This window comes from Orussus abietinus, unplaced genomic scaffold, assembly GCF_000612105.2.
Source record: "Orussus abietinus isolate OABI.00-Male unplaced genomic scaffold, Oabi_2.0 scaffold58, whole genome shotgun sequence".
In the NCBI taxonomy this organism is placed as follows: Eukaryota; Metazoa; Arthropoda; class Insecta; order Hymenoptera; family Orussidae; genus Orussus; species Orussus abietinus.
Window position 1 is genome coordinate 141 of NW_019394249.1, and position 26,300 is coordinate 26,440.

A 26,300-nucleotide genomic window follows, 5' to 3' on the forward strand; every position below is an offset into this window, starting at 1 on the left:
ACACTCAGTTTGCAGAAAAGTTGTATAAACAATTGACTCCGCGCACGCCACTTTCGTCCCACCTTAAGCGGGGATGCAATTAATCCTGGCGAAGGGAAACCCTCTCGAGCCGAAAGCGCGTGCGACCCTCGGAACACGAGAGTCTCTTAATTAACGCGCTCTCGCCGAGGATCGACGCGCGCCCGATTCGCGAGCTTTCAGGTCGGAGTCCCACCGAATGCGTCGGGTGTCGCACGGGCCGCGGCGCGTCACCCCGCGAGGACGATCGGCAACGCCAAACTCGAAGTCCACTTTCCGCTTTTTTACGTGTTTTGGAATCTGGGTCGCGTCCAACCAGACGGTCGGCGCGTCTAAATTAGACGCGCGAGTGGCGATTCGCTCGTCTCGCTCGAGTGGGAAGACGAGAGATCCCGAGGGAGGGGCAGTCCCATCTGGAAGACTCCCTCGTTCGGAAACGACAGGTGTCCGAGATCCTCGCGCGAGTAGCGCGCAATTCGCGCGCGAATTATTCGACGATGGAATAGATTTAAAATTATCGTTAGACCGAAAAATTTCAAGGATTTAAAAAATCTCCCAAATATCTTCACCGCGACTAGCGGGCAATAATTGAGCGAGTAGCACGCCATTTTCGCGCGAATTATTCAACGATGGAATAGATTTAAAATTATAGTTAGCCCTGAAAATGTCACAGATTTAAAAAATCTCCCAAATATCTTCACTGCGACTAGTGGACAATCGTCGAGCGAGTAGCACGAAATTCGCGTGCGAATTATTCAACGATGGAATAGATTTAAGATTATCGTTAGCCCTGAACATGTCACGGATTTAAAAAATTTCCCAAATATCTTCACCACGACTAGTGGACAATCGTCGAGCGAGTAGCGCGCAATTTGCGCGCGAATTATTCGCCGATGGAATAGATATAAAATTATCGTTAGACCGAAAAATTTCACGGATTTAAAAAATTTCTCAAATATCTTCACCGCGACTAGCGGGCAATAATTGAGCGAGTAGCGCGCAATTTGCGCGCGAATTATTCGACGATGGAATAGATATAAAATTATAGTTAGCCCTGAAAATGTCACAGATTTAAAAAATCTCCCAAATATCTTCACCGCGACTAGGGGACAATCATCGAGCGAGTAGCACGCGATTCGCGCGCTAATTGCTAGAGCATCGAATGAGGCTGAAAAATGTCGCGAGTCAAAAGGAAACCTAAATGTGTTCATCGCAAATAGCGGCGAAAAATGTCGCGAGTCGAAAAAGTCTCCCGAATGTTTCTGGCGCGAGTAGCGAGCGATTAGCTTCGGACTCGTTCGAACTGGCCGGGAGACATGGCGTGTTTGAAAAATCTCGCGAATGTCTCTGTCTCGGATCGGAGGAGCGAGGGTATTTATAGCGACGCGTCGCGGCGAGTGCTCGCCGCTAGTCGCGCGACTAGTCGATTTCCGAGCCCGAGCTCGAACTCGAACTTCCATTCGATTAATCGCCCGACGAAGCCATTAAAATAGTCCACTTCGAAAATATTCCCCGCCCTCGATTTTGCGAGTTGAAAAAAACATTAAAAGACCGACAATTGTTTTAATCGTTGATTAATCGAACATCGTCGAGCCCCGTCACCCGACAGGTGTGACGCGTCGACGCGTCGATTAATTAAATACTCGATATCAAATTAATATCAGCCAGGATTTCGACCGGGTTCTTTTTTTCCGCGGATCTGAAAATCCTGGAAATATTAAATTTTAATATTTCATAGGTTCTATCACTCTCGAAGTACTTGAAATACCTGAAATTCCAGGAATATGCAGGATGCGATCGAAAACGCCCCCGGTGACATCGGATATCTCGTTTTCCGACGTCCTCGCGGATCGAATCGCGTCGCTCGTCCGTTTAACGGGCGTATCCGGTCCGCCGACGTCGACGGCGACGTCGGCGTCGACGTCGGCAAAGAGCGAGGGGTGTCGCGCGTCTCTCCTCGTCTTCCTCCTATTTTCATTCCCCGCCAGTTATGCAACGGCAGAAGCCCACCGAACGAGATATTTAAGGCCCGGAATCCCGCTAATTGGCCCGAAATAAATCCACGTCCGAATCGAGTCCTGTCCGTCTTCCCATCTCGCGCCCTTATCAGTCCCCGATTCCCGTCTGAGCAGACAAAAATCGACGGAAGATTTACATACACGTTGCGACGACAAAAATCATCTCATTTTATAATGACAAAAATATTAAAAAATACACTTCATATCCCGAAGTTGCACGTACGAATATGGAAAAATTACAGATTAAAAAAATATATAAAATACCCCTAACATTGTACATTTACCGTACTAGTGCAGTTTTTACTTCAATCGAATGTAATATCACGTTGTCACTTTATTTAACTTAAATTAGATTCCGAATGCGATGTTACGGAGGTAACGTCATTTACATGGGATTTTTTATCAGGCTTATCTGCCCCGAATCCAAAAAAAAATACACGTCATACCCGAAGTTGCATGTAGGAAGATGGAAAAATTACAAATTAAAAAATATATAAAATACCCCTAACATTGTACATTTACCGTACTAGTGCAGTTTTTACTTGAATCGAATGCAATATCACGTTGTCACTTTATTTAACTTAAATTAGATTCCGAATGCGATGTTACGGAGGTAACGTCATTTACATGGGATTTTTTATCAGGCTTATCTGCCCCGAATCCAAAAAAAAATACACGTCATACCCGAAGTTGCATGTAGGAAGATGGAAAAATTACAAATTAAAAAATATATAAAATACCCCTAACATTGTACATTTACCGTACTAGTGCAGTTTTTACTTCAATCGAATGCAATATCACGTTGTCACTTTATTTAACTTAAATTAGATTCCGAATGCGATGTTACGGAGGTAACGTCATTTACATGGGATTTTTTATCAGGCTTATCTGCCCCGAATCCAAAAAAAAATACACGTCATACCCGAAGTTGCATGTAGGAAGATGGAAAAATTACAAATTAAAAAATATATAAAATACCCCTAACATTGTACATTTACCGTACTAGTGCAGTTTTTACTTGAATCGAATGCAATATCACGTTGTCACTTTATTTAACTTAAATTAGATTCCGAATGCGATGTTACGGAGGTAACGTCATTTACATGGGATTTTTTATCAGGCTTATCTGCCCCGACTCGCCTCTCGATTTTCGCTTAAACGACCTAAGTTAGGACCTGCGAAAAGTCCCCCTTTTTGGACCTCGACCTCGAAGACCTACAGCGGGGGACTTCTTGAGAAAATCCGACGAGGACGTTTACTCGGATAAGGTCGAAGGTGAACTCGAGAAAGTCTCGTGAAACTCGATCCTAAAAGAGGGAAGTTCTAGGTTGACGACGGGGATGTCGTCGACTGACCAGAGGGACGATTCGGTTCGACGTCGACGAACTCAAGGGACCACTTCCACGGCGACGATAGGAAAAATAAAATGTGCAATAATTTCTAATTCATTCAAGAGGGTAATTTGTAACTTTTTGAATAATAATCATAAAAAGTGTACCCGATAAAAACGAACATTCTATTTAAAGAGTACCCAATTAAAATGTCAGTTCAAGAGAATCTATGAAAACGTGACATTTTTTTAAAGAGCGTCCTGACTGAAAACGTCAAACTTCTGAAAGAGGGTCTTTATAAAATCGTCAAATTAAAGAGGGTTCCCACCAAAAATGTCAAATTATTTAAATAGGGTTCCTAATAAAAATGTCAAATTTTTAGGTCTTTATAAAAATGTCAAATTTTTAGGAGGTCTTTATAAAAATGTCAAATTTTCAGGTCTTTATAAAAATGTCAAATTTGTAGGAGGTCTTTATAAAAATGTCAAATTTTTAGGAGGTCTTTTTAAAAATGTCAAATTTTTAGGTCTTTATAAAAATGTCAAATTTTTAGGAGGTCTTTATAAAAATGTCGGTTCGTCGAGGAACGAGAAGAACAGCAGTATCCTCGAATTCGGGAGGTCCGATCTTCCGATTGGCGGATAATTGAGCTTCGGCCTGTCGGTATTGCCGACCGAAGTCATTTCCGGGGCAAACGAGGCGGTTTCCGGATTAGCGCGACAGCCCGGAAGAGCAATCGGGACGCGTCCTTCCGGCTCTTGGACGCGTCTACAGCCGAGTCCTTCGAAATTAGGTAAAGATCGGAGAAGAAGGTGGGAGCCGATCGCGCATACATTCCCGACATTCGGTATTTCAATAATTTAAAAACGACTGAAGAGGGGAAAAAAAAATCGTAGAAAATTGGGGTGACTTCTCGGGAACGAGAAACGACATATGTGCCCATAATAATGAAAGTGGTCTAAGTCATATATTTTTTGTTTCGAAATTACATTGAATTAATTTCGTTTGAAATAATATGGCGTGAAATAACTGATAAACTCATTTCTTTTTTAATTATGAAAGTGGTCTGTCATATATTTTTTGTTTCGAAATTACATTGAATTAATTTCGTTTGAAATAATATGGCGTGAAATAACTGATAAACTCATTTTTTTTTTTAAATTTTGACTTAGACCACTTTCATAATTATGGGCACATATTAGCCCAGGACATCCCCGATTGCACCGATCGACGTCGATAGATCGATCGGTAGTCGACCTTTACCTCGGATCGCCTTCCGATTCTAGAAATAGGCTCACCTTTGTCGGCGACCCCGAAGAAACGATTGACCCGGGATTATTTATTAACCTTGGCTATCCAGGTAACCATTGTTTCCGGAAATCCCGCCGGAAATGTCAAATCTCGTTCCGTCGACGTCGAATCCTCCGAGTTGACATTTTATCCCAGATTTAAACCTCGATTATCCTTTGAATAAATTCCGATCCTTCGACTCGTGATTCCTCCCTAACCTATAAAGAGGATCGCGACGTCTCGACGAAAATTCTGATTTCAAGGTAACATGATTTAAATAATATTTTTTTTCATAAGGGTTTCTTTAATATTTCGATAAGAAATTAAATTTCAAAGGTCCATGAGTCCGATTTACCGGCAAAGTCGGTTTTAATCAACCGAACGGCAACAAAACGCTTACAAAGAATCCCCGAAAGAGCGGCGCCGCTAAATGGGGCAGAAATTGCATTTTTACGAGTGGAGTTGCAGCTGCAGTGGCACCAGGTGGTCAGGGGGAGGTTTTAATTAGCGGAGCTTCCGACCTTCCCAGTTCTCCATCGGACTTTTTCTCTCATTTTTTTTTTCCCCCTTTTTTCGGGTTAATTTCCCTCCCTCTCCACATTTCGCCGAAAAGCCCCGGAAATTACTTACGCACGCTCGATCGCTCCAATATTAAAATTACCACGAAATGATATTACACCCTGTTGTAATTATTTGGAATTGATAACAGCGAGTCGATATCCCGCGGACTCTGGAAAAGGAAGACTCGTAATTCTCGTTTCCGGTTTCCCGGCTCGAAGGAAATCCTGGAATTCTTTTCTCGCGTCTTCCGGCTCGAGTTTCCGGCGTAATCGAAAGCCGATACACCGGGGGCAAAGAAAGGGAGAGAGGGGTGCGTCCACCCTTAATGCATCCGTGAAACTACCCCTGCAACTCTCTCGAAACTGGGGATGCACCGGGCACGCATCGGTTCGATTTTGCCTATCTTGGAAGTTTGAAATTGAATAAGTTGGAGAAGGAGAATGGAAATAAGTGAAATAGGAAATAAAATGCAGTTTCGCGTAGAATTGGACGACCCCTGAAAATCGACGTTCGGTTATTCGCCCAACGAGGGGAGACCGGAATTTCCTCCGTTAATTTTAACCGGGGAAAAGGAATTAATTCAACCAGAGAAATATACCATTAATCTGAAGAATAATTATTTGACTCGACAGAAACTTAAATAACTCTCATAATTAGGAAGAATAAATTTCCAAGATAATTCTTTGGCAATATTTTAGTATTTCTTTGGTTTAATGACATTTTTCTATCAGGGTGAGAAATTATGTTCTGACCGGAAGGGGGCGAAGAAAAAAATGCCGGCGAATCTCGCGGCCGCGTTTACGAGGCTTGCTTTAACGGCGGCTTATCTCCACTTGGATTGTGCCGTTCCCCTGAATTAACGCGAGTGTTAACGGCGAAACGACCTCCTCTTCGTCTCGAGAGAGGATCAACTTGAGATCATAGGTCCGCCACTTGCGAGGAACGACGGAAGACGCTTCGGAATTTTCTATCATTAGTTAATTAAATAACTGACAAGTTATCCGGAAAACTCGCAAATCCTCTTCAAGAGAGTTTAAGAATTGATTCTCACCGATTTTTCCATAGACTCCCTGTGTGGAATAATTTTAGAATGAATTTCAAAAGTATTACATGGAGACGCGCAAATCCAACATGGCCGCCGCGGGACGCGCCGCCATCATGGATCGCGTCTTGGCTCGGGCGCGGATTCACGAAAAACCTCACAAAGGAAGAATAATACAAAAGGAAAGAATTGAACTCATAAAAGGAATATTCGAGAAGACAACGTACGATAAACTGGAGCAACTCTCGGTACGAAGGGAATCGCGTCTTGAATTCAAAGGTCGAGGAGCCCTCGAGGCGGGCATCTCGACCAGATCGATCGATCGATTGTCGACCCCGTCGAGTCCGGCCTGCAATATTCGGCCGCGAATCGACCGACTACAGGTGTCGGGTACAAATCATTTTGGCAGAAATAACGACGCGTACATTGTACCTACGCGAATTTGCGAACTTGCCAATTCCGCGCGAGAATCGGGAGAGACACGGTTGGAGCACCGGCGGACGTGAATGCGTCCCCAACGGATACGATGCCGTTTATTTATTTCTATAATTTATTCGGGAGGACATTCGCGTCCTTCGCCGTACCCGCGAATACGAAGCAAAAATTGGCGATCGGTGGATAAATGAAATTCGAGGAAGGGGTTAAAACGGGACGCATCTTCCGAGCCAAAACTCGGTAAAGTGGCGGCCATTAAGCCGGGGCATTTTCGCGTCCAGGCTCCGAAAACCGGCACCAGGAAGTCGAGAGGCGCCCTCTGGAACGTCCTCGCTTCCGGCGCGCGTTCCTCGCCACTTCAAACGGGCCTGACGCACGGCCGGGCCGTTTCTCAGAATGCTTTATAGGCCGGCGCGAGGCCGCCGCTTCGTTTGCCGGATTTAGAATGAATTATCGGAGCGTTAGCGTTACGCTTCGCGGATAATAATATGCTTTACCGCAAAATATGGGATCTGGCCAGCGGTCGCGGGTACTCTCGCCGAGGGATGGCACCGGGAAGAGGGCGATCCCTCTGGATTCCCCGGCGAGGTCGGCCGAGCGCCAAAGGCGACCCGTCATGGCGGCGCGCGAGACCGTTCCTTTTCCCGGTTCCCTTCTCTCCCCGGGGACGCGACGAGTTTCCCAAACGCCTCTCAAACTACAAACACTTTGGTGCAATTATTTCTGCAGTATCGCAATGCTGTCCTTTGCTAGAAGGGCAAATATATATATTTTTTTCCGTGCACCAGGGAACCAGACTCCCCGCGGCCATTTTGAAAGTCGCGCGCCCCTGCGTGCCGACGCTGCGCAGTGACTCGTACATTTCGAACGCAGATGAGGTAAGACCGTTTACGTCGACTCTTGGGATTTCGATGACGACGGGAAGGGTTCCTTTCAAGGTGCGAGGGGATGATCGCGCCGAGGGGAAGATAATCCCATCCTCGAATTCGGGATACGAAGAGAGCCTCGCAGACTTGCGCGCGCACAACGGGGCATCGCACAATGGCCGTCTCCAGGGGAAATAATAAAAGGGAAGTAGACGCAAAGATACAGCCCCCCGGCAGTACGAGTCGTTTCATTAATCCAAGAGCTTCGCGCCAACGATATTCCTTTAATAAAATAGCGTCTTCCGCGGAGAGCGACGCGCGTCCCGCCGCCATCTTGGCCGCGCGCTCGGCCGCCATCTTGGACGCGGCAAAGCGAGTCATCTTCCGATTAATCTTCCGCCGCCTTTCCTGGGAACCTTTCAGCAGAAAATTCAATCCACCACTGAAATCCTATCGCGGATGGAATCCTTCCCGCTTTTATTCCTCTTTCTCTCGAGATCTCGCGGTTTTTCTCGGAAACGCGTGTGCGGTCTGTGGTCGGATTCTTTCCCTCCACTCTCATCCTCTCCCTTTTATTTTTTTTTACAGGCTATTTCGCAAGGCCGATCGGCGTTTCGCTCGCGGCAAAACGTCCTGCGGTTACTCGACTCATGGGTGGAATTTTAATCGGTGAGTCACCTACTCGGGGAGGTCCGCTAAAAAAAAAAAGGAAATTTCTTTTTACGTCGTCCCGCCTTCCATCCGCCATATTTATATGCAAATAAGTATACTCTACCACGCGCGTTTCCCATTCAAATTTTCGTCCCGTGCCGAAACACGGTTTTAATTCTAATAAAGCGTAATTAACACCTCGCTTTCCTTTATTTCCGCAGGGAACAAAGGTGTTTCTAGAGGCCTCATTTTGCTGCCCCGTTTCGAGGACTTCTTCTTCCCTTCCGCCGATAATAACGCTAATTGCTCGTTCGGCTATCACGACTCGAGGGAGCCCAAGGCTCGTTAACATCGACTAACGACACGACCTGGCCTTGGTAATTCGAAAGGGGGCACAAATGCATTCCGAAATCCCGGAAATCAGGGGTGGAAATAAACGCGGCGTGTGGTTTACGCGCCTAGCGCAAACTGCGTGGGAGATTTCCTGTAATTGCCATTACCGACCCGGAAATAAGACCGGAATAATAATCCAATATTGCAGAAAGTGCCCCTCCTTCGAATTCATGCAATAATACGCGGCTTTATCTTGGCGCATATTATAAAAATTATAAAATTCCGAAATTTCGCAAACAAGAGCGAAAAACGTTCCCACGATTGTGGAATATCTTTTGTAATTTCATTTTTTCAAGGATTGTTGTCTGGTTAATTAACGACGAACTGGCTGGGGACGATTCTGGAATTTTTTAGGCGGGCACGTTTCGCGGGAATATTGATAAAATTGCCGATATTTTCGGCGCACTCCGTACGCGAGAAATTACTGCGGCGAGTGCTCGGTACACTAGTAAATAATTGATTAAACGACTCGTCGCGTTATCTCTCCCGATTTACGAGACGACGAGATGATAATTCACCTCGGGATTTGCGGAGATAACGTCTCGGATAAATGTGCAGGTCCGATCGGTCTCGTCTGGCTGGTTTGCGGATTCTCGGCGTGACGTCACGCCCGGTGATAACAGCGATTTATCGACGACGAGCCCGAGATACCGCATCGTTGGATCGATCCGTCAGGATTACTCGATTCGTCCTGAGAGAGGAGAGGTACGAAAATAAAAGTCGCAGGACATACGAGGATGGACGGAAAGATCCTTACAAACAACCTGGAAGGATCGGATAAAAAACAGATATAATCCGTAACGATGCTATCAAGGACCTCCAAAATGGACGACGTAAAGACCTCCGCGGAAAATCCACCCTTAGAAGAAAAAAAACCTCATCGAACCAAAGAAACATTTAATAAATTCGAAGAATAATTAATATTGGCGCAAATGAATTGTCATAATTCCGAGGAAATTAAATATCACGAATTGGGGGTGGAAAACAGAGATAAAAATCGAGATAAAGACGTCAAGACGGGGTCCCTCCATTTTCGAATCCACCCTTAGAAGAAAAAAAACCTCATCGAACCAAAGAAATATTTAATAAATTCAAAGAATAATTAATATTGGCGCAAATGAATTGTCATAATTCCGAAGAAATTAATTATCACGAATTGGGGGTGGAAAACGGAAATAAAAATCGAGATATAGACGTCAAGACGGGGTCCCTCCACTTTCGAATCCGCCCTTAGAAGAAAAAAAACCTCATGGAACCAAAGAAACATTTAATAAATTCGAAGAATAATTAATATTGGCGCAAATGAATTGTCATAATTCCGAAGAAATTAAATATCACGAATTGGGGGTGGAAAACGGAGATAAAAATCGAGATAAAGACGTCAAGACGAAGTCCCTCCACTTTCGGAGCGAGGAACTCTCTCCTAGGAGCAAATGAGAATTTTCCAGCTGAAGGACTTGGAAAATTCCGAGGAAAGAGGCTTCTCATTGGGGTCTGAAATTTCCGCGTTTTCGGAAACTTCTCGAGGGGGAGGGTAAAGAAAAAATAAAAAAATGGAAAACCGCAAGGATCCTCGAGTGCGCCGCGGTCCGACTTTTCGGAGGGCGATTCGTCGAAGGGCGGAAAGTTACGAGAGCTCGACAACAACCCCCCGGGGTTGCTTTTCCCTCGCGATAATTTATTTCGCCAAAGAAGTTGCCGAGGGTCGCTCCCGTAATTCATAGTTTTGCCGTCGTAATGGCGGAGCGAGACACGCCAGGCATCCATTAAGGGAGAGCCCGAGCTTGTTCGGCATTCTCCTCGCGACTCCGCGGAACTGCCGAGTGGGCATAGAAATGGGTATGCAAATAAGCGCGTCCCTTTCTCTTTCTTCCATTTCCTCTCTTTCCTCTCGGGTTTTCTTAAGAGACGCGCGCCCTTTAATTCCGCCCCGAGCGCGTCTCTCTCTCTCGAGGGACGCCGCCATTTTCCTCGCCCTGGATAAAATCAAGGAGAAATTAAATACAGAAATATGCCCCACTGCTCGTACACTTTAATTCCCGAGGAAATCTCCTCGCGAGCGGGCCGAGAAAATTATCGTAAAACGTGAGATTAATTAATAAATTAGGGAATAAATATATAGCGGGCTTGTAGAGCCAAGAGGCATTAGAAAATATATAAATATAATTATGAAAGTGGTCTAAGTCGAAATTAAAAAAGAAAATGAGTATCAGTTATTTCACGCCATATTATTTCAAAGGAAATTAATTCAATGTTAGTTCGAAACGAAAAATATATGACTTAGACCACTCTCATAATTATGGGCACATTTATCAAAGGTATCGATATTCACTTCTGGGTCTCCCTTTTACTTACGATTCTTTTTCAATTCGTTCCATTGGCCCTTTTACTCGGAATAAGGCTACCGGAGGATTAGGCGCGACCTCCTCGCGCGAATTTGCCGATCGTAAAGCGAGCTTATATATTTTTACGAGGACGTAAAAGCGGATTAAGCGTCGCTAAGAGTGCTCGGCATCCGAGCCGAGTCGTATAAGAGGAACTATTTGCATCGCGATCGGCGCCTACATTCAAATAACTCATTTCGCGTGTCCGAATCGGTCTTACACTGTTAAAATGACTGCGATAAATTCACGGCACGGCCGTTGAAAATTTTATTCATGTAGGTAGCATTTAATATTTAAGGTAAAATTATACAGCCTATATTTAATATGAAAATATTAAATATAAAATATGAACTATTTGCATCGCGATCGGCGCCTACATTCAAATAACTCATTTCGCGTGTCCGAATCGGTCTTACACTGTTAAAGTGACTGCGATAAATTCACGGCACGGCTGTTGGAAATTTTATTCATGTATGTAGCATTTAATATTTAAGATAAAATTATACAGCCTATATTTAATATGAAAATATTAAATATAAAATATGAACTTTGCATCGCGATCGGCGCCTACATTTAAATAACTCATTTCGCGTGTCCGAATCGGTCTTACACTGTTAAAATGACTGCGATAAATTCACGGCACGGCCGTTGAAAATTTTATTCATGTACGTAGCATTTAATATTCGTGATAAAATTATACAGATAAAACGGATTACGATAAATACGGATAAAATATGAACTGAAATATATAATATGAACTTTGAAGCGCGTTCGGCGCCTAGATTCAAATAACTCATTTCGCGTGTCCGAATCGGTCTTACACTGTTAAAGTGACTGCGATAAATTCACGGCACGGCCGTTGAATGGAATTTCATGAGTTTCAGGACCTACCTTAGGGTCTCCATATTCACGTTTTAAAGTATGAAACGATTTGAGACCCCCAGTTTGATGATAAGTTTTATGAACATTTGAGCTTTCACATCCCCTTAAATTGTGCGAATTTGAAAATATTTTTAAAGGGGTATGTCGATCTCGAAGAGCGCGATAGTCCCCTCTGATTATTAACAGGAGGTTGGAAGCGACTCCTACCGAAGGGCAGGTCAGGGTTCAGGATTTCCCGGATTCGGGATAACGAGCTCGGACGTGGAGCTTCGAGGACGATGAGAGCGAAATTGGCAGGCAAGAGAGGGGCCTTCGAAGGAAGTTATTAAAAATTAACCCCCTTCCTTAACTAAGCTATCCTCCCTTGGGGTAGGTCGAGGATTAAGGATCCTAAAGGTGTCTTAATCTTTTATGGGCCTTGACACGCGATGTCTGATCCTGCGGGAGAAATCCTGCGCAGAGGAGTCTTGCAAGATAGTCCTACTTAAAAAAATCCTGCAGGATAGTCCTACTTAAAAAAATCCTGCAGGATAGTCCTGCTTAAAAAAATCCTGCAGGATAGTCCTACTTAAAAAAATCCTGTAGGATAGTCCTACTTAAAAAAATCCTGCAGGATAGTCCTACTTAAAAAAATCCTGCAGGATAGTCCTACTTAAAAAAATCCTGTAGGATATTCCTCTATAAAAAAAAAATCCCGAAGATCGTTCCTAGGATGAGAAATCCCGCGGAAGATCCCAACGCGAAAGGGTCCTGAAGGAAATAGGAAAGTTCCGTCCGGAGGAATCCCGCAGGAAAGTCATACATAGAGATCCCCTCGTTCCCTCGGGAGCGGGGAATTCATCGCGCTCGTTTTCGCAGGATCTGCGCGGTCGCCGATATAAATCGAGTCTCTTTAATCAGACCCTCGGCCATTCTTTCCCTCCCCTGCGGGGGGTCCCCCTTATCACCGAGCTCATCCCCCAAATAGATCGATTCCCAGGATGTCCCATCAGCCCGGATGGCGCGTCCTTTCTTATATGGAACACCTCCCCTTGGTAAATATCATAAAAATCCTGGTCTAAATAACAACATCCCTCGTGATAACGAAATTTGTGCGACCGAAAAATTCAAGACTGTCTTAATCTTGATTTTTTTTTTTCTTCAATCGAGTCCAGGCCTCACGTTACAATAAAAAGACATCTTTTATCCGCAATTTTTTCCATCTATTCAGCGAGATATTTTTCTACGCGAGTACGAGATCTCTTTTTTTTTCCCGCACCCCCTAAAAAAGATGGCGCCGAGGAGTCTGGTATTTTTTTTTCCACCCCTTATTAAGCCATCCCTCGTGATAACGAAATTTGTGCGACCAAAAAATTCAAGACAATCTTAATCTTGATTCTTTTTTTTCTTCAATCGAGTCCACGCCTCACGTTACAATAAAAAGACATCTATTATCCGCAATTTTTTCCATCTATTCAGCGAGATATTTATCTACGCGAGTACGAGATCGCTTTTTTTTTCCCGCACCCCCTAAAAAAGATGGCGCCGAGGGTCTGGTATTTTTTTTCACCCCTTATCGAGCCCCCTAAAAAATATGGCGCCGAGGAGTCTGGTATTTTTTTTTTACACCCCTTATCGAGCCATCCCTCGTGATAACGAAATTTGTGCGACCAAAAAATTCAAGACTAACTTAATCTTGAATTTTTTTTTTTCTTCAATCGAGTCCACGCCTCACGTTACAATAAAAAGACATCTTTTATCCGCAGTTTTTTCCCATCTATTCAGCGAGATATTTATCTACGCGAGTACGAGATCGCTTTTTTTTTCCCGCACCCCCTAAAAAAGATGGCGCTGAGGAGTCTGATATTTTTTTTTCCACCCCTTATCAAGCCATCCCGAGGGGAAGGAGATATCAATGAGGGGGTGCCGGACAACCCCCTCCGGAGAAATTCTCTCGTATGGACCTCCCTACGTGACGAGAAACTCCGATCGGTCATCTTGGGGTGTTTCGGAGTGGAACCAGCGGAACTACCCCTGGAGACGGTGGACAAAAAATGAAAAAAAGAGCGACCGGAAATATTTGACGGGAGGGCGGAAACGGGCCGGCCCATTGATCGGGCGGGAATTCGGCGGCGGAATTCTCGTCTCGATGAAAAACGAGGCCGAACGGCGCCTCTGATGTATTTATATCGTCTCCCGACCTTTGACGAGAAGACGAGATCCTCAATGAAGCCGACTCGCGCGACAAGGAACGATCACGAGATGCTCCAAGGCTGCTCAAAATTATCGAGAAAATTACCAAATCAAGTTTCCTTCTGAAATTCATCTTACCATTTTTTTTATCCGATTTATTCTTCACTTTCTTTCCAATGAAGTCGACTCGCGCGACTTGGTAAATTTATCTTCTATTCTCTAAACGGATGAAATAAAAAACCAAATTTGCACACACCTAGGGGGGAGATATAATTTTTTTTTTCGCGTATTTCATGTTAAAGAAAATGTCCCGTGACACTTGAAAATTTGCGACGAATCAGAAATTAAAAGGACACAAAATTTACCGAGAAAATTGCCAAATCAAGTTTCTTTCTCAAATTCACCTTACCATTTTTTCTATCCGATTTATTCTTCACTTTCTTTCCAATGAAGTCGACTCGCGCGACTTGGTAAATTTATTTTCTATTCCCTAAACGGATAAAATAAAAAACCAAATTTGCACACACTTAGTGGGGAAATATAATTTTTTTTTCGCGTATTTTATGTTAAAGAAAATGTCCCGCGACACTTGAAAATTTGCGACGAATGAGAAATTAAAAAGAGAGAAAATGGTCGAAGACGTCAAAACGTCAGGATGCCAAGAAAGAGATATGAAGATTTTAATACGTACTAAAATGTCATACGACCCGGAGGATGCGGTGGAAAATATTTTCCTGGAGAATTGCTACACGTGTAGAACTACCCCCTGGCTCGGGGGTGACTCTCGAGATAGCGGAAAAGCGGAGGCGGAAAAATAGAAACGCGATGCGACGAGCCAAGTGCGTATCGGGTAAGGCCATTTTCCCCGGCGAGCGGCAATTTTCTTTTCAATTAAGTCCCCCGTTGTGAGACGTCCTCCCCTCGTTAGCCTTTAACGATACCATTCGAGGGATAGGGCGCGTTTTCCCCGCAGCGATGAAACGGGCGATCGTCGTTATCGTCTTCGTCGTTTCCGCTAGTTCCGTGTTTTTATTTTTTTTTTTGGGAGGTCGAGGGTGGAGGAAGATGTCGTTGGTCGTGGATGTAACGAAATGGCGAAACGCTTCGGTGAAACGCGATGAAACTTTAAAGCAACAGCGAAGCAATGACACGAACCGGAAGCGGGAAATTTCTGGCTCAATCCTTTCATCGTTTCTCGAGGTGCGACCGAATTTTCCAGGAGAATCGAGGGCGAAAATTCGGCCGGAAAATTGGAGGAAACCCCGAGCAGGATAGCGGAGTTGCGATGCTGAAACGCTTCGGTGTAACGCGATGAAACTTTAAAGCAACAGTAAAGCAATGATACGAACCGGAAGCGGGAAATTTCTGGCTCAATCTTTTAATCGTTTCTCGAGGTGCGGCCGAATTTTCCAAGAGAATCGAGGGCGAAAATTCGGCCGGAAAACCGGAGGAAACCCCGAGCAGGATAGCGGAGTTGCGATGCTGAAACGCTTCGGTGTAACGCGAAGAAACTTTAAAGCAACAGCAAAGCAATGATACGAACCGGAAGCGGGAAATTTCCGGCTCAATCCTTTCATCGTTTCTCGAGGTGCGGCCGAATTTTCCAGGAGAATCGAGGGCGAAAATTCGGCCGGAAAATTGGAGGAAACCCGAGCCAAATGGTCGGAAAATTCGTTAAGCCGCGGCGCGGAAACGTCGGAAAGGTGGAAAACCGAGACAGATGGGGAGTCAGCAATTTTCCGAAACCCTCCGAAACTTCCGGCCTCGTCTGCCTCATCCGGGGGGTGGAAAGCGGAAATAACGGGCGGCGTTATAACGAGGCGTTTGCCCTCGAGAGCGTCCGGGGCTTATCTGGATTTTCCCTCTCGGCAAAGCCACTCCTGGAAGTCGGCGAACTCGGGGATATTTTCCCGTGGAAAATTGCTCGCGAACACCCTTTTCACCTTCTAGACTTTCCTGGCAACCCTTTGTGCCCTTCGAGCCAAGACCTCGGCGCACCTCCCCCGCAAAGGGGTGAGCCACCCCATCGCGGCCGAGGGATGCTTCTCCGGAAATTTCCCGCCTGGCGAATCGATCTCTCCGGACTTTTCCGCTTTTCTTTTTCTCCCCCACCCATCCAGGGTCCAGTTTAAGAGCCTTTCATCCCCTCTCGTCGGAAAATTCCCGGGACTCGTGTTCTTACCATCCCCATATCAAAATTCCCGGATTTTTCCTTCCATCGTCAAATTGCACCCCCCTTTTATTTTTTGACAAAGGAGAAAAATCATCCCAGATTTTCCGATTTTTCCCCCCTTGTCGGAAAATCCCCCGCAACTCGCGTTCTCACCTACCCTCTTTTCAAAATTCCAGACTTTCCACCCCCCGCCCTTAAATGTCATCCTCTTAATTTTCCCGAAGAGCCAGAATGGTTCCCCGATTTCCGCTTTTTCCCTCCTTGTCGGAAAATCCCCCGCAACTCGCGTTCTCACCTACCCTCTTTTCAAAATTCCAGACTTTTCACCCCCCACCCTTAAATGTCATCCTCTTAATTTTCCCGAAGAGTCAGAATGGTTCTCCGATTTCTCTGATTTCTCGACGTCGAGGCCTCGAAAGTCGTGCATCTCCCGGGGCGGCGATCGATCCGGGGCTGCAACCCTTTCCACGCTTTTCCAACCCCCTCCCGGATGCACCCCCGAAGTATCAGCGGGCTTTCCGCCGAGTGATCTCCCGAAGGCGCGGATTGAATTTTCATCGGCGAGTCGGAGCCTTATCCGGCAATCGGAGCCAATATTTCGGCAACCCCCGACCACCCCTCGACAAACAGGGAGGAAATCAAATATCGAGAGCCTACCGGTGGTCCATTTCCGTCTTCCCGACTTCCCCCCCCTTTTACCTCCCCGCGACAAAGAGCGACCGATTTTCTCCGTCTCGACTTTGAACTCACCCTTTTCCTCGCAAGGGATGAAAAAAGAATTCTTAAAGGGGAGAAAAAAAAACCATACGACTCTTCCCAGATATAGGTTCAAGGCCATGAAGGAGAAAGGGGGATGAATCGCGTTTTTCGGAATAAGGGTAGAATCGCAATATCCGAAATAGGGGATGCTCCCGTTTCGGCTATTTTCGCTCGTAAAAGGGGAAGGAATTCTAAAAAGAGCGGAATGACCCGATGAAAAGTGGCGCCTTTGACGTTTCTCGGCGTTTCATCCGACAAAACGCATCTCGCGGGTCCATTAGCGCGATTCGGGCGATTCTAGAAGATCTCGAAAAAGAAAAGGGTTTTGTGCACGGATACACCGAAAGATCGACCTTGGGATTGTTGGAAAAATCCTGGGACGAGTCGAAAATAAGTGCCATCTCGAGTGTAGTTTCAAAGGGTGCATTGTTTCCTTTCCTCCTTTTTTTTTTTTTTCTTTTTTAACAGTAACGCGACAGCGGAGACGCGTATACGCCTCCCATATGTGGAAGGATTCTTTAGTCACAAGAAACATGCGAATGCATTATTTCATTTTACTAGTTTTTTTTTTTCGGTGAGACTTTTAAGCTGACGAAAAAGATTCGAAAGACCGACCGGAGGAGCGATTCCTTCCGGGGGGTTCGTCACCCCCAAAGGCTGATCGATCGTCCCATTCGTTCCGGCACTCTCCGACTCCATCTTCTCCAGGGACTCCCGTAATTGGACGATGCCGGAGCCGTTTTGCCCTCTCCTGGGCCCGGATTTCGCTTTAAATTCCGACTGCGAAAATTTCACCCCCTCGGAGGAGGACGAGCCCTCCCGGGGGATGCGACTACCCCGGAGGCCGCGAGACGACGAGATAATAATCGGATTACCTGGGAAAGGAAGAGAGAAAACGGACGAGTTCGCGCGTTTTCCCTCTCTGAATGCGAAATTGCGAAGGGCGTGATAGAAACTCGTCGCCGCGAGTCGCGAATTTTTACCTCTAAAAGTCCTAAAAAAAATAATAATCCAACTTTTTCTTCCGAGCCAAGTTTTTGGACAGGACATTCCGAACAACGTGAAACCACGATTTGTCCCGAGTCAATTAGGAATCATCCGAATTTTTAGTTTCAAAAGTCCTTACAATAAAAAATATGTTATCGAGCCTAATCACATGTTATCCAAGAATTATTAGGATTTGCGGCGAGTCGTCGCAGGTTATCACGAATCGTCGCAGGTCGCCGAAGAACGACACCGGAGACCCTAGCCGCCAGAGTAGTTCCATTGTTTCGCCGTTCTTTAGAAAACTCTCGACATTAGCGCCGTGAATTAGTACAATGGCGTCCCCTCGGAGAGAGAGAGAGGAAGAAAAAGAGCCCGAGCCAGCCGGGGTATTTCTTGCCCTCTCCGTGAGCGCCGAGTGGGAGATACTCGAAAGCGTAAGCAGCGGGGCAAGTGCACCCCCCCAAGTGTACGTAGGTACCTACCTACCTACGTACCGCGAGCGTAATGGCGGGCCTTCTCGCCAAAGGCCGTTGACTCCTTTTTCGGAGGGAAAAACGAGGGTCCAAACGCGCCCGGCGGGCGACGAGTCGCTTTTCCGCCTCTTACCCCTTTCCAGGATAACCAAATCCCCCCCCATAAAGCGATATTAATCGCCTAAATTACCCTACATTTATCCCGATCCGTGCTTCAACTATACGTAGGTATTTAAATAAATGTACCACACGATGATGCAATTGGGAAAAAGTATTGCTTAAAGCGCTGCGCTTACAATGAAATACATTTATAAATACAGTACGTTGTTTCATCAAGTTAAATTAATCTCCCACAGATGATACTTGCAGCACCGCTGTCGTTGTTTCTAGTTTCACCCTCGGGTCTTGTTCCCTCCTAGTTTAAGTCTTCGTGAGTATTTTCACTTCCTCTTCCCAGCCACGCCGGAGTCAAGTGCATGCTCCTTAACGCCTCGTTCCGTCTTAACCATGGTTTTATCTAGGTTATCTTACCGTGTGCGCTCGTTGCTTTTCTATCCATAGAGTGAAAAATTGCGACACTAGCGCAGCCCCTCGTGCCGTCAGGTAACCAGGAACTAACGCCAGGCGATAATACCCCTCCCGTGAGAGGTGTCGCGCCCCTACCTTACCTGGGACCCCTGCCCCCTACTTACCCCGTCGAGCGCCGGCCGGGTTCTGCGCTCGGAACCGCGACTGTCGCGCGACTCTCCCGCGAGGCGCGCTGTGATTGGCCGAGCGGCCAGCCAATCGCGAGCGCCGGCCGCTCGGCCTCGCCTCGCGGTAGTCCTCGACCTTTCGCGAGACAATGGCCCTTCAGTCGGCCCTTGGCGCCCGCGGGGGATGCAAGGTCCCCTGCTCCCTGTCCCCGAGTGACATCCACCGGAGACAATGCTCGCCCACTGTTTACGGACCGAGGAAAGAGCAAACACTGACACTTTTATTTTTATTTTTTTACTCCTTTCCAGGCGCCTCCTCGTTCGCCATGCGAAAAGCGTCCCGAGGCACGTGGGAAAGGTAATGGCCGCGACCGGGCGTTACGCAACTAGTCGAACGGTGTCAGGCGAGCGCACCGGCGACATGCAAAGTGCTCGCGCAATCGCGGGAAAATATTTCGTCGACTCGAGAAGAATTTTTTCGTCGGTTCGAAATATTTCCTCGACATGAATAAATGCTTCGGTTAATATCGTTTGTAGACGTCGCGACGCTTTATGCTAAATAAAGCCCGACGGGATAATGTAAATGGGCGGGGGTCGCTCGGCGTGAAAAATCCCGCCGACTCTCGGAGAAACGTTAATGCGGAGGTCCTGGCAGCCTCGTCTCATCTTTTTGCCCCCCCCCTTCCTCCATTTTTGTCCGATAAACGAGAGGGAATAAATGTGATTAATAGTCCGCCGGCTCCGAGGAAAATAGCGTTTGTCCTTCTACGAGATCTTTTTTTCAGGCCTGACGAGCCTTTCAAAGGCGACGTCGATTACGGGCCGGAATTGCCGCGGCGAAGGAGTCCCTTTTGGGGGAAGGAATCCTTTCGCAGGAGGAAAGAGAGGAACTCGGGACCAAGGAGTCCGATAACGTGCCGAGTGCCCCGATAACATTAAACGGAACGAATAGTCGCCGAGGTGGAGGTCCGCCTTTAAGCGCCTCCAGAAGGGTTGAGTAAAAGATGCGACCGAATGAAATATACGACTTCGAGCAGGGGGAAGAACGGGTTAGTGATAAGGAGGGCAAGAAATAATCGATCCGGAGAGGCACTTCTCGTGGAGGTAATTTTTTTTTTTTTTTTCATACACCTACCAGTGCAGGCGAATAAAGTTCCCGGATGAATGAAATACGTGGACAAATTATTTTTCCTATTATCAGGATCTTTTTTATCGGCTAACGTTTTAAACGAGCCGTTTACTCGAGTAACCAGAAAACATCCAAAACAGCCGCATATAATATAAACGTCACCGATTTCTTACTTTTCCTTTTTAAATCATGATTTTTATCAACTCCGAATTACAAGTACCTTTAAGCACCTCATATATCATTAAAAACGTAAATAACTGAAATACCTGAAAAATGATTTTCACGATTACAGACCGAAGATAGGGAACGAGCCAGTGATAAGGAGCCCTTCTTCCTCGCCAGGCCTTATCTCCCAATATTTCCAATTTCTGAAGCACGGGCCGATCATGATTTTTATCAACTCCGCGCTACAAGTACCTTTAAGCACCTCCTATACCATTAAAAACGTAAATAACTGAAATACCTGAAAAATGATTTTCACGATTACAGACCGATTTTATCAACTCCGCGCTACAAGTACCTTTAAGCACCTCCTTTACCATTAAAACCGTAAATAACTGAAATACCTGAAAAATGATTTTCACGATTACAGAGCGATGATAGGGAACGAGCCAGTGATAAGGGGCCCTTCTTCCTCGCCAGGCCTTATCTCCCAATATTTCCAATTTCTCAAGCACGGGCCGATTATGATTTTTATCAACTCCGCGCTACAAGTACCTTTAAGCACCTCATATATCATTAAAAACGTAAATAACTGTGAAATACCTGAAAAATGATTTTCACGATTACAGACCGATTTTATCAACTCCGCGCTATAAGTACCTTTAAGCACCTCCTATACCATTAAAAACGTAAATAACTGTGAAATACCTGAAAAATGATTTTCACGATTACAGACCGATTTTATCAACTCCGCGCTATAAGTACCTTTAAGCACCTCCTATACCATTAAAAACGTAAATAATTGAAATACCTGAAAAATGATTTTCAGGATTACAGACCGAAGATAGGGAACGAGTCAGTGATAAGGAGCCCTTCTTCCTCGCCAGGCCTTATCTCCCAATATTTCCAATTTCTGAAGCACGGGCCGACCGCGATTCTCGAGGACTGCGGAAGCGCAACGATCGATCCGATCGATCCGATCGATCCGATCGATCGAATCGACTCGATGACAAGAATCGTCGGGATCGCGCAATGTAGGGACACTTTCGATGTTTCGTTGCTGGCCCCGAGCCAAGGACTCGCGTGGAGTTGGCCAACGCGGGTGGACGTGCGGCCTTCCCGCGGCGGATCGGCCGCATCGAGTCGCGATCGGCGATCGATCCCGCCCCGAGGTCTCCGATCGTTGCGATTCCGCTCGCGTCTCGACGGCGATCGGCCGGTATATAAGGGAGCCGTAAAAAAGCAGGAGGCATCATTCCTCCGACGATCCACCCTTCGAGTAGCAGCAACTCCACTCGTAGCCAACTCCAAAATGAAGTACTTCGCTGTGAGTAGCCCATTGAATTTCGCTCTATTTTCCGCCTCGATTTCCCCAAACCGCGAGTACACTTTCGGACCGACTGCGGAATACGGACGATTTATCGAGGCATTTATTTCCCCAGCGTACATAGAGCTGGAAAATCAGTTTGGGGGCGAAAAAAAAAATAAAAAAAGATATTCTGTGGAATGGACGTTTATCAGGCATTGCCGGCAATACGAAGAAATATTTCGTTAATTCATAATAAATTGATAATAAAAAAGGGATATTTATTTCACCCAAATTCAGATGAATTGTAACTCCGAAGTAACGTCGCCTCCGATTTATTCGAGTTCGAGTCAAATCGTTATTTTTTGAATAGAGAAAATAAATGCAAAATCAATTTCGCCAAAGAGGACTTTCTTTGGAACATTTAGATCGCCGCGAATAATTAATTCCGCCTGGAAAGTAAATCATTTCCTCGGGGCATTTGTTCCGATTCGTATTTTATCGAATTTCGGGGATTTCACGAAACGTCCCGAAATTCGCGAGCCGACTTCCAATTAAATCGACGTTAACGGACGAAACGCGACGGAATTGATCGGCGAGTCGATTAGCCGAAAACCGTGATCAATTAGTTCGGTAATTGCACCGTCGATCACGACGGACCGTCCCATTATCGTTGTCACTTTATGGCGGGGGCAATTTCCGGCGAATAGTTCGAGGCTATGATCGCGCCCTCGTTAAATCGAGGAATTAGCCGAGGAGATTAGCAAATATCTAAGAAAGTCTAAAAGCGCGTTAAGGTGACGCGAAACCCTCGAGCCAGTCCACTGGAACGATAGAAAATTTCAATTCAGACTAAACCGAAAAAAAAAAAATTCTCCCGATAATGGGAATTCCGAAAACGTCGAGACATCTCTTCCGCGCTCGCGAGTGTTGAAATTTCAGCCGGATCGATTTAATGCTCTCCAAGAAAAGTGTCATATCGAAGTCGATCCGTTCCAATGTTTTCCCACCCCCTTAAGGTGACGCGAAATTTAAATTGATGACGTGAAATTTAATTTTTACGTTTTAAAAAAAAATGTGTCTTTAAAAAAAATGAACTTCACGGGGGTTAATGGCTTTCCTCGAGACCTCCGGATTAAAGGTACAATTTAAAGCGTTTCACGTCACCCTTAAGGTGACGTGAAATTTAATTTTTGTTATGTTTTAAAAAAAAAAATGTGTCTTAAAAAAAATGACCTTCATGGGGGTTAATGGCTTTCCTCGAGACCTCCGGATTAAAGGTACAATTTAAAGCGTTTCACGTCACCCTTAAGGTGACGTGAAATTTAAATTGGTGACGTGAAATTTAATTTTTACGTTTTAAAAAAAAATATGTCTAAAAAAAAATGAACTTCACGGGGGTTAATGGCTTTCTTCGAGACCTCCGGATTAAAGGTACAATTTAAAGCGACTAGGAATAATTTCGAGGTTGCGAAGGAAACGGTGATAACGGATGATATGCTCTCTCGTCGCAGGTCGTCCTCGTTCTGGCCCTGGTGGCGCTTTCCGAGAGCAAGCCCCTGGAGGCGGAGTCCATCGAGCCCGGCAGAGCGGAAGTGATCAACGGGGACGTCGAGGCTACTCCCCGGGACAAACGCGGCCTCCTGGTTGGCGCGGCCTACACGGCCCCGGTCGCCTACAGCGCCTACAGCGCCTACACCGCTCCGGTGGCCTACACGTCCGCCTACAGCTACCCCTATACGTACCCCTACTCCGCGTACCCCTATTACGCGGCCACCTACAGCGCGCCCTACATCGTGGCCTAGATGCCCCGCTGTCGCTCCCCTATCGCCTCCTGGACCGACCCCGAGATCTCGACTTGGAATCTTCCCTCGATGTCTGCTATTTTCACTCGGTACATTAATTTGGTATCCTCACTCGATATCTGGTATCTTGACTCGGTACCTTAATTTGGTATCCTGGTATCTTGACTCGGTACCTTAATTTGGTATCGTGACCCGGCACCTTAATTTAGTATCCTGACCCGGTACCTTAATTTAGTATCCTGACTCGGTACATTAATTTGGTATCCTCACCCGATATCTGGTATCTTGACTCGGTACCTTAATTTGGTATCGTGACCCGGTACCTTAATTTAGTATCCTGACCCGGTACCTTAATTTAGTATCCTGACTCGGTACATTAATTTAGTATCCTCACCCGATATCTGGTATCTTGACTCAGTACCTTAATTTGGTATCCTCACCCGATATCTGGTATCTTGACTCGGTACCTTAATGTGGTATCCTGACTCGGTACCTTAATTTAGTATACTGACTCGGTACATTAATTTGGCATTTTCACTTGAAATCTGGTATTTTGGCGTGATATCTTGACGAGGTACCTTCACCCGACATCTGATATTTCGACTCGATATCTTGACTTAGTACCTTGATTAAATATACCTTGACTCGATATCTGGTATTTTGACTCGGTAACTTAATTTAGCATTTTCACTTGAAATCTGGTATTTTGGCGTGATATCTTGACTCGGTACCTTCACCCGACATCTGATATTTCGACTCGATATCTTGACTTAGTACCTTGATTAAATGTACCTTGACTCGATATCTGGTATTTTGACTCGGTACCTTAATTTGGTATTTTCACTTGAAATCTGGTATTTTGTCGTGATATCTTGACTCGGTACCTTCACCCGACATCTGATATTTCGACTCGATATCTTGACTTAGTACCTTGATTAAATATACCTCGACTCGGTACCTTAATTTGGTATTTTCACTTGAAATCTGGTATTTTGTCGTGATATCGTGACTCGGTACCTTCACCCGACATCTGACATTTCGACTCGATATCTTGACTCAGTACCTTGATTAAATGTACCTTGACTCGATATCATAACTAGATATCTCTCGTCGAGAGGAAAGCCGCCCGAGCTTGGAGAGACCATTAGTACATGTACATAAGATGCTTGTAAACCGTAACGACATTGTAACTCGTTAACCCCGCAAAAGTATGTAAAAAAAAAATAAATAAACTTAATCGTTCATCGGAGTTCATTTTTAAGGGACCCCTTCCGGAAAATATGAAGCGTCGAAATCCCGAACGATAACCGCATCGTTTTACCTTGGATCGCCGAAGAAAAATATTGAAAATATGTGAAAATATGAAAATAATAGAAAAACACGCCGGCGGGTCGCAAACTTTTAATTGCCCGGTTTAATTACCCCCGTAACCGTACGGTCGGATCTCGGTACATCCAGGTGTTAAATTACGCATTAAGATTACTGCGAACTCCCGGCGCCGCTCCGATAGCGATAACTAACGGCCGATAACCCCGGCACCCTAGTTTCCCCCTAGCTCCTCTCCTTCCAGGACCCCCTTGGGTCCATCGATTAAAGGGTCGGGTGAGCCGGTGATAATAGTTATTAATTTCCTCGTCGTTAACGCCACGGTCCCCCGTTTCCGACCGAGGACTCTCGAAAATTCGGAAAGTCGACCTAACGAATGGTTATCGACAATTCTCAAAGGGAATTAATTACGGAAAGTGAGCGGAAATCAACGACTCTCGAGGATCCCCGAACGGGAGCTCATTAACCACGCTCGCCAAAATTCCAAAAGTGGACTAATTAACGGCGCTCGAAAATTCCAAAAGTGAATTAAACAACGAGACTCGGAAATCCGGAAAGTGAGCCAATTAACCGCCCTCGAGAGTCCTGAAAGTGAATTAATAAGCGACGTTCGAGAAATTCCGAAAATGAGGGAAAATCCTTAATGCGAGGCGATTAACGACGCTCGGAAATTCCGAAAGTGAACTAATTAACGGCACTGAAAAAAAAAAAAAATGCCAAAAGTGAATTAAACAGCGAGACTCGGAAATCCTGAAAGTGAGCCAATTAACCGCCCTCGAGAGTCCTGAAAGTGAATTAATAAGCGACGTTCGAGAAATTCCGAAAATGAGGGAAAATCCTTAATGCGAGGCGATTAACGACGCTCGGAAATTCCGAAAGTGAACTAATTAACGGCACTGAAAAAAAAAAAAAAAATGGCAAAAGTGAACCAATCAACCTTTCCTGGAGATCCTTGAAACGAACGGCTTGACATAATGTTGAAAATCCGAAAAATCAGTTGAAACAACGTTGTTCGCCGGAATTTGGAAAACGACCCAGGGAAATCCACCCTCTCGTGATAAGTCGCGATAAGTCTCGGAAGACTCGGAACGGACCACTTATCCTTGAAACGAACGGCTTGAAATAATGTTGAAAATTCGAAAAATCAATTCAAACAACGTTGTTCGCCGGAATTTGAAAAATGACCCAGCGAAATCCACCCTCTCTCGTGATAAGTCGTGATAAGTCTCGGAAGTCTCGGAACGGACGAGTACTCGAACCACTTATCCTTGAAACGAAGGGCTTGAAATAATGTTGAAAATCCGAAAAATCAGTTCAAACAACGTCATTCGCCGGAATTTGGAAAACGACCCTGCGAAATCCACCCTCTCTCGTGATAAGTCGTGATAAGTCGCAATAAGTCGCGATAAGTCGCAATAAGTCGCGATAAGTCGCGGAAGTCT

The 26,300-nt window shown here is 45.5% G+C and overlaps 1 protein-coding gene across 1 annotated transcript; it reads left to right on the forward strand.

Moving 5' to 3' along the window:
* The first annotated feature begins 21,572 nt into the window (after positions 1-21,572).
* Positions 21,573-23,665, forward strand: LOC105698551. The gene is made up of 2 exons (XM_012422888.2): positions 21,573-21,748; positions 23,242-23,665. The coding sequence occupies exons 1-2, from the start codon at positions 21,734-21,736 to the stop codon at positions 23,530-23,532; spliced, it is 306 nt and encodes a 101-aa protein (XP_012278311.1). The 5' UTR covers positions 21,573-21,733; the 3' UTR covers positions 23,533-23,665.
* Positions 23,666-26,300: the final 2,635 nt, after the last annotated feature.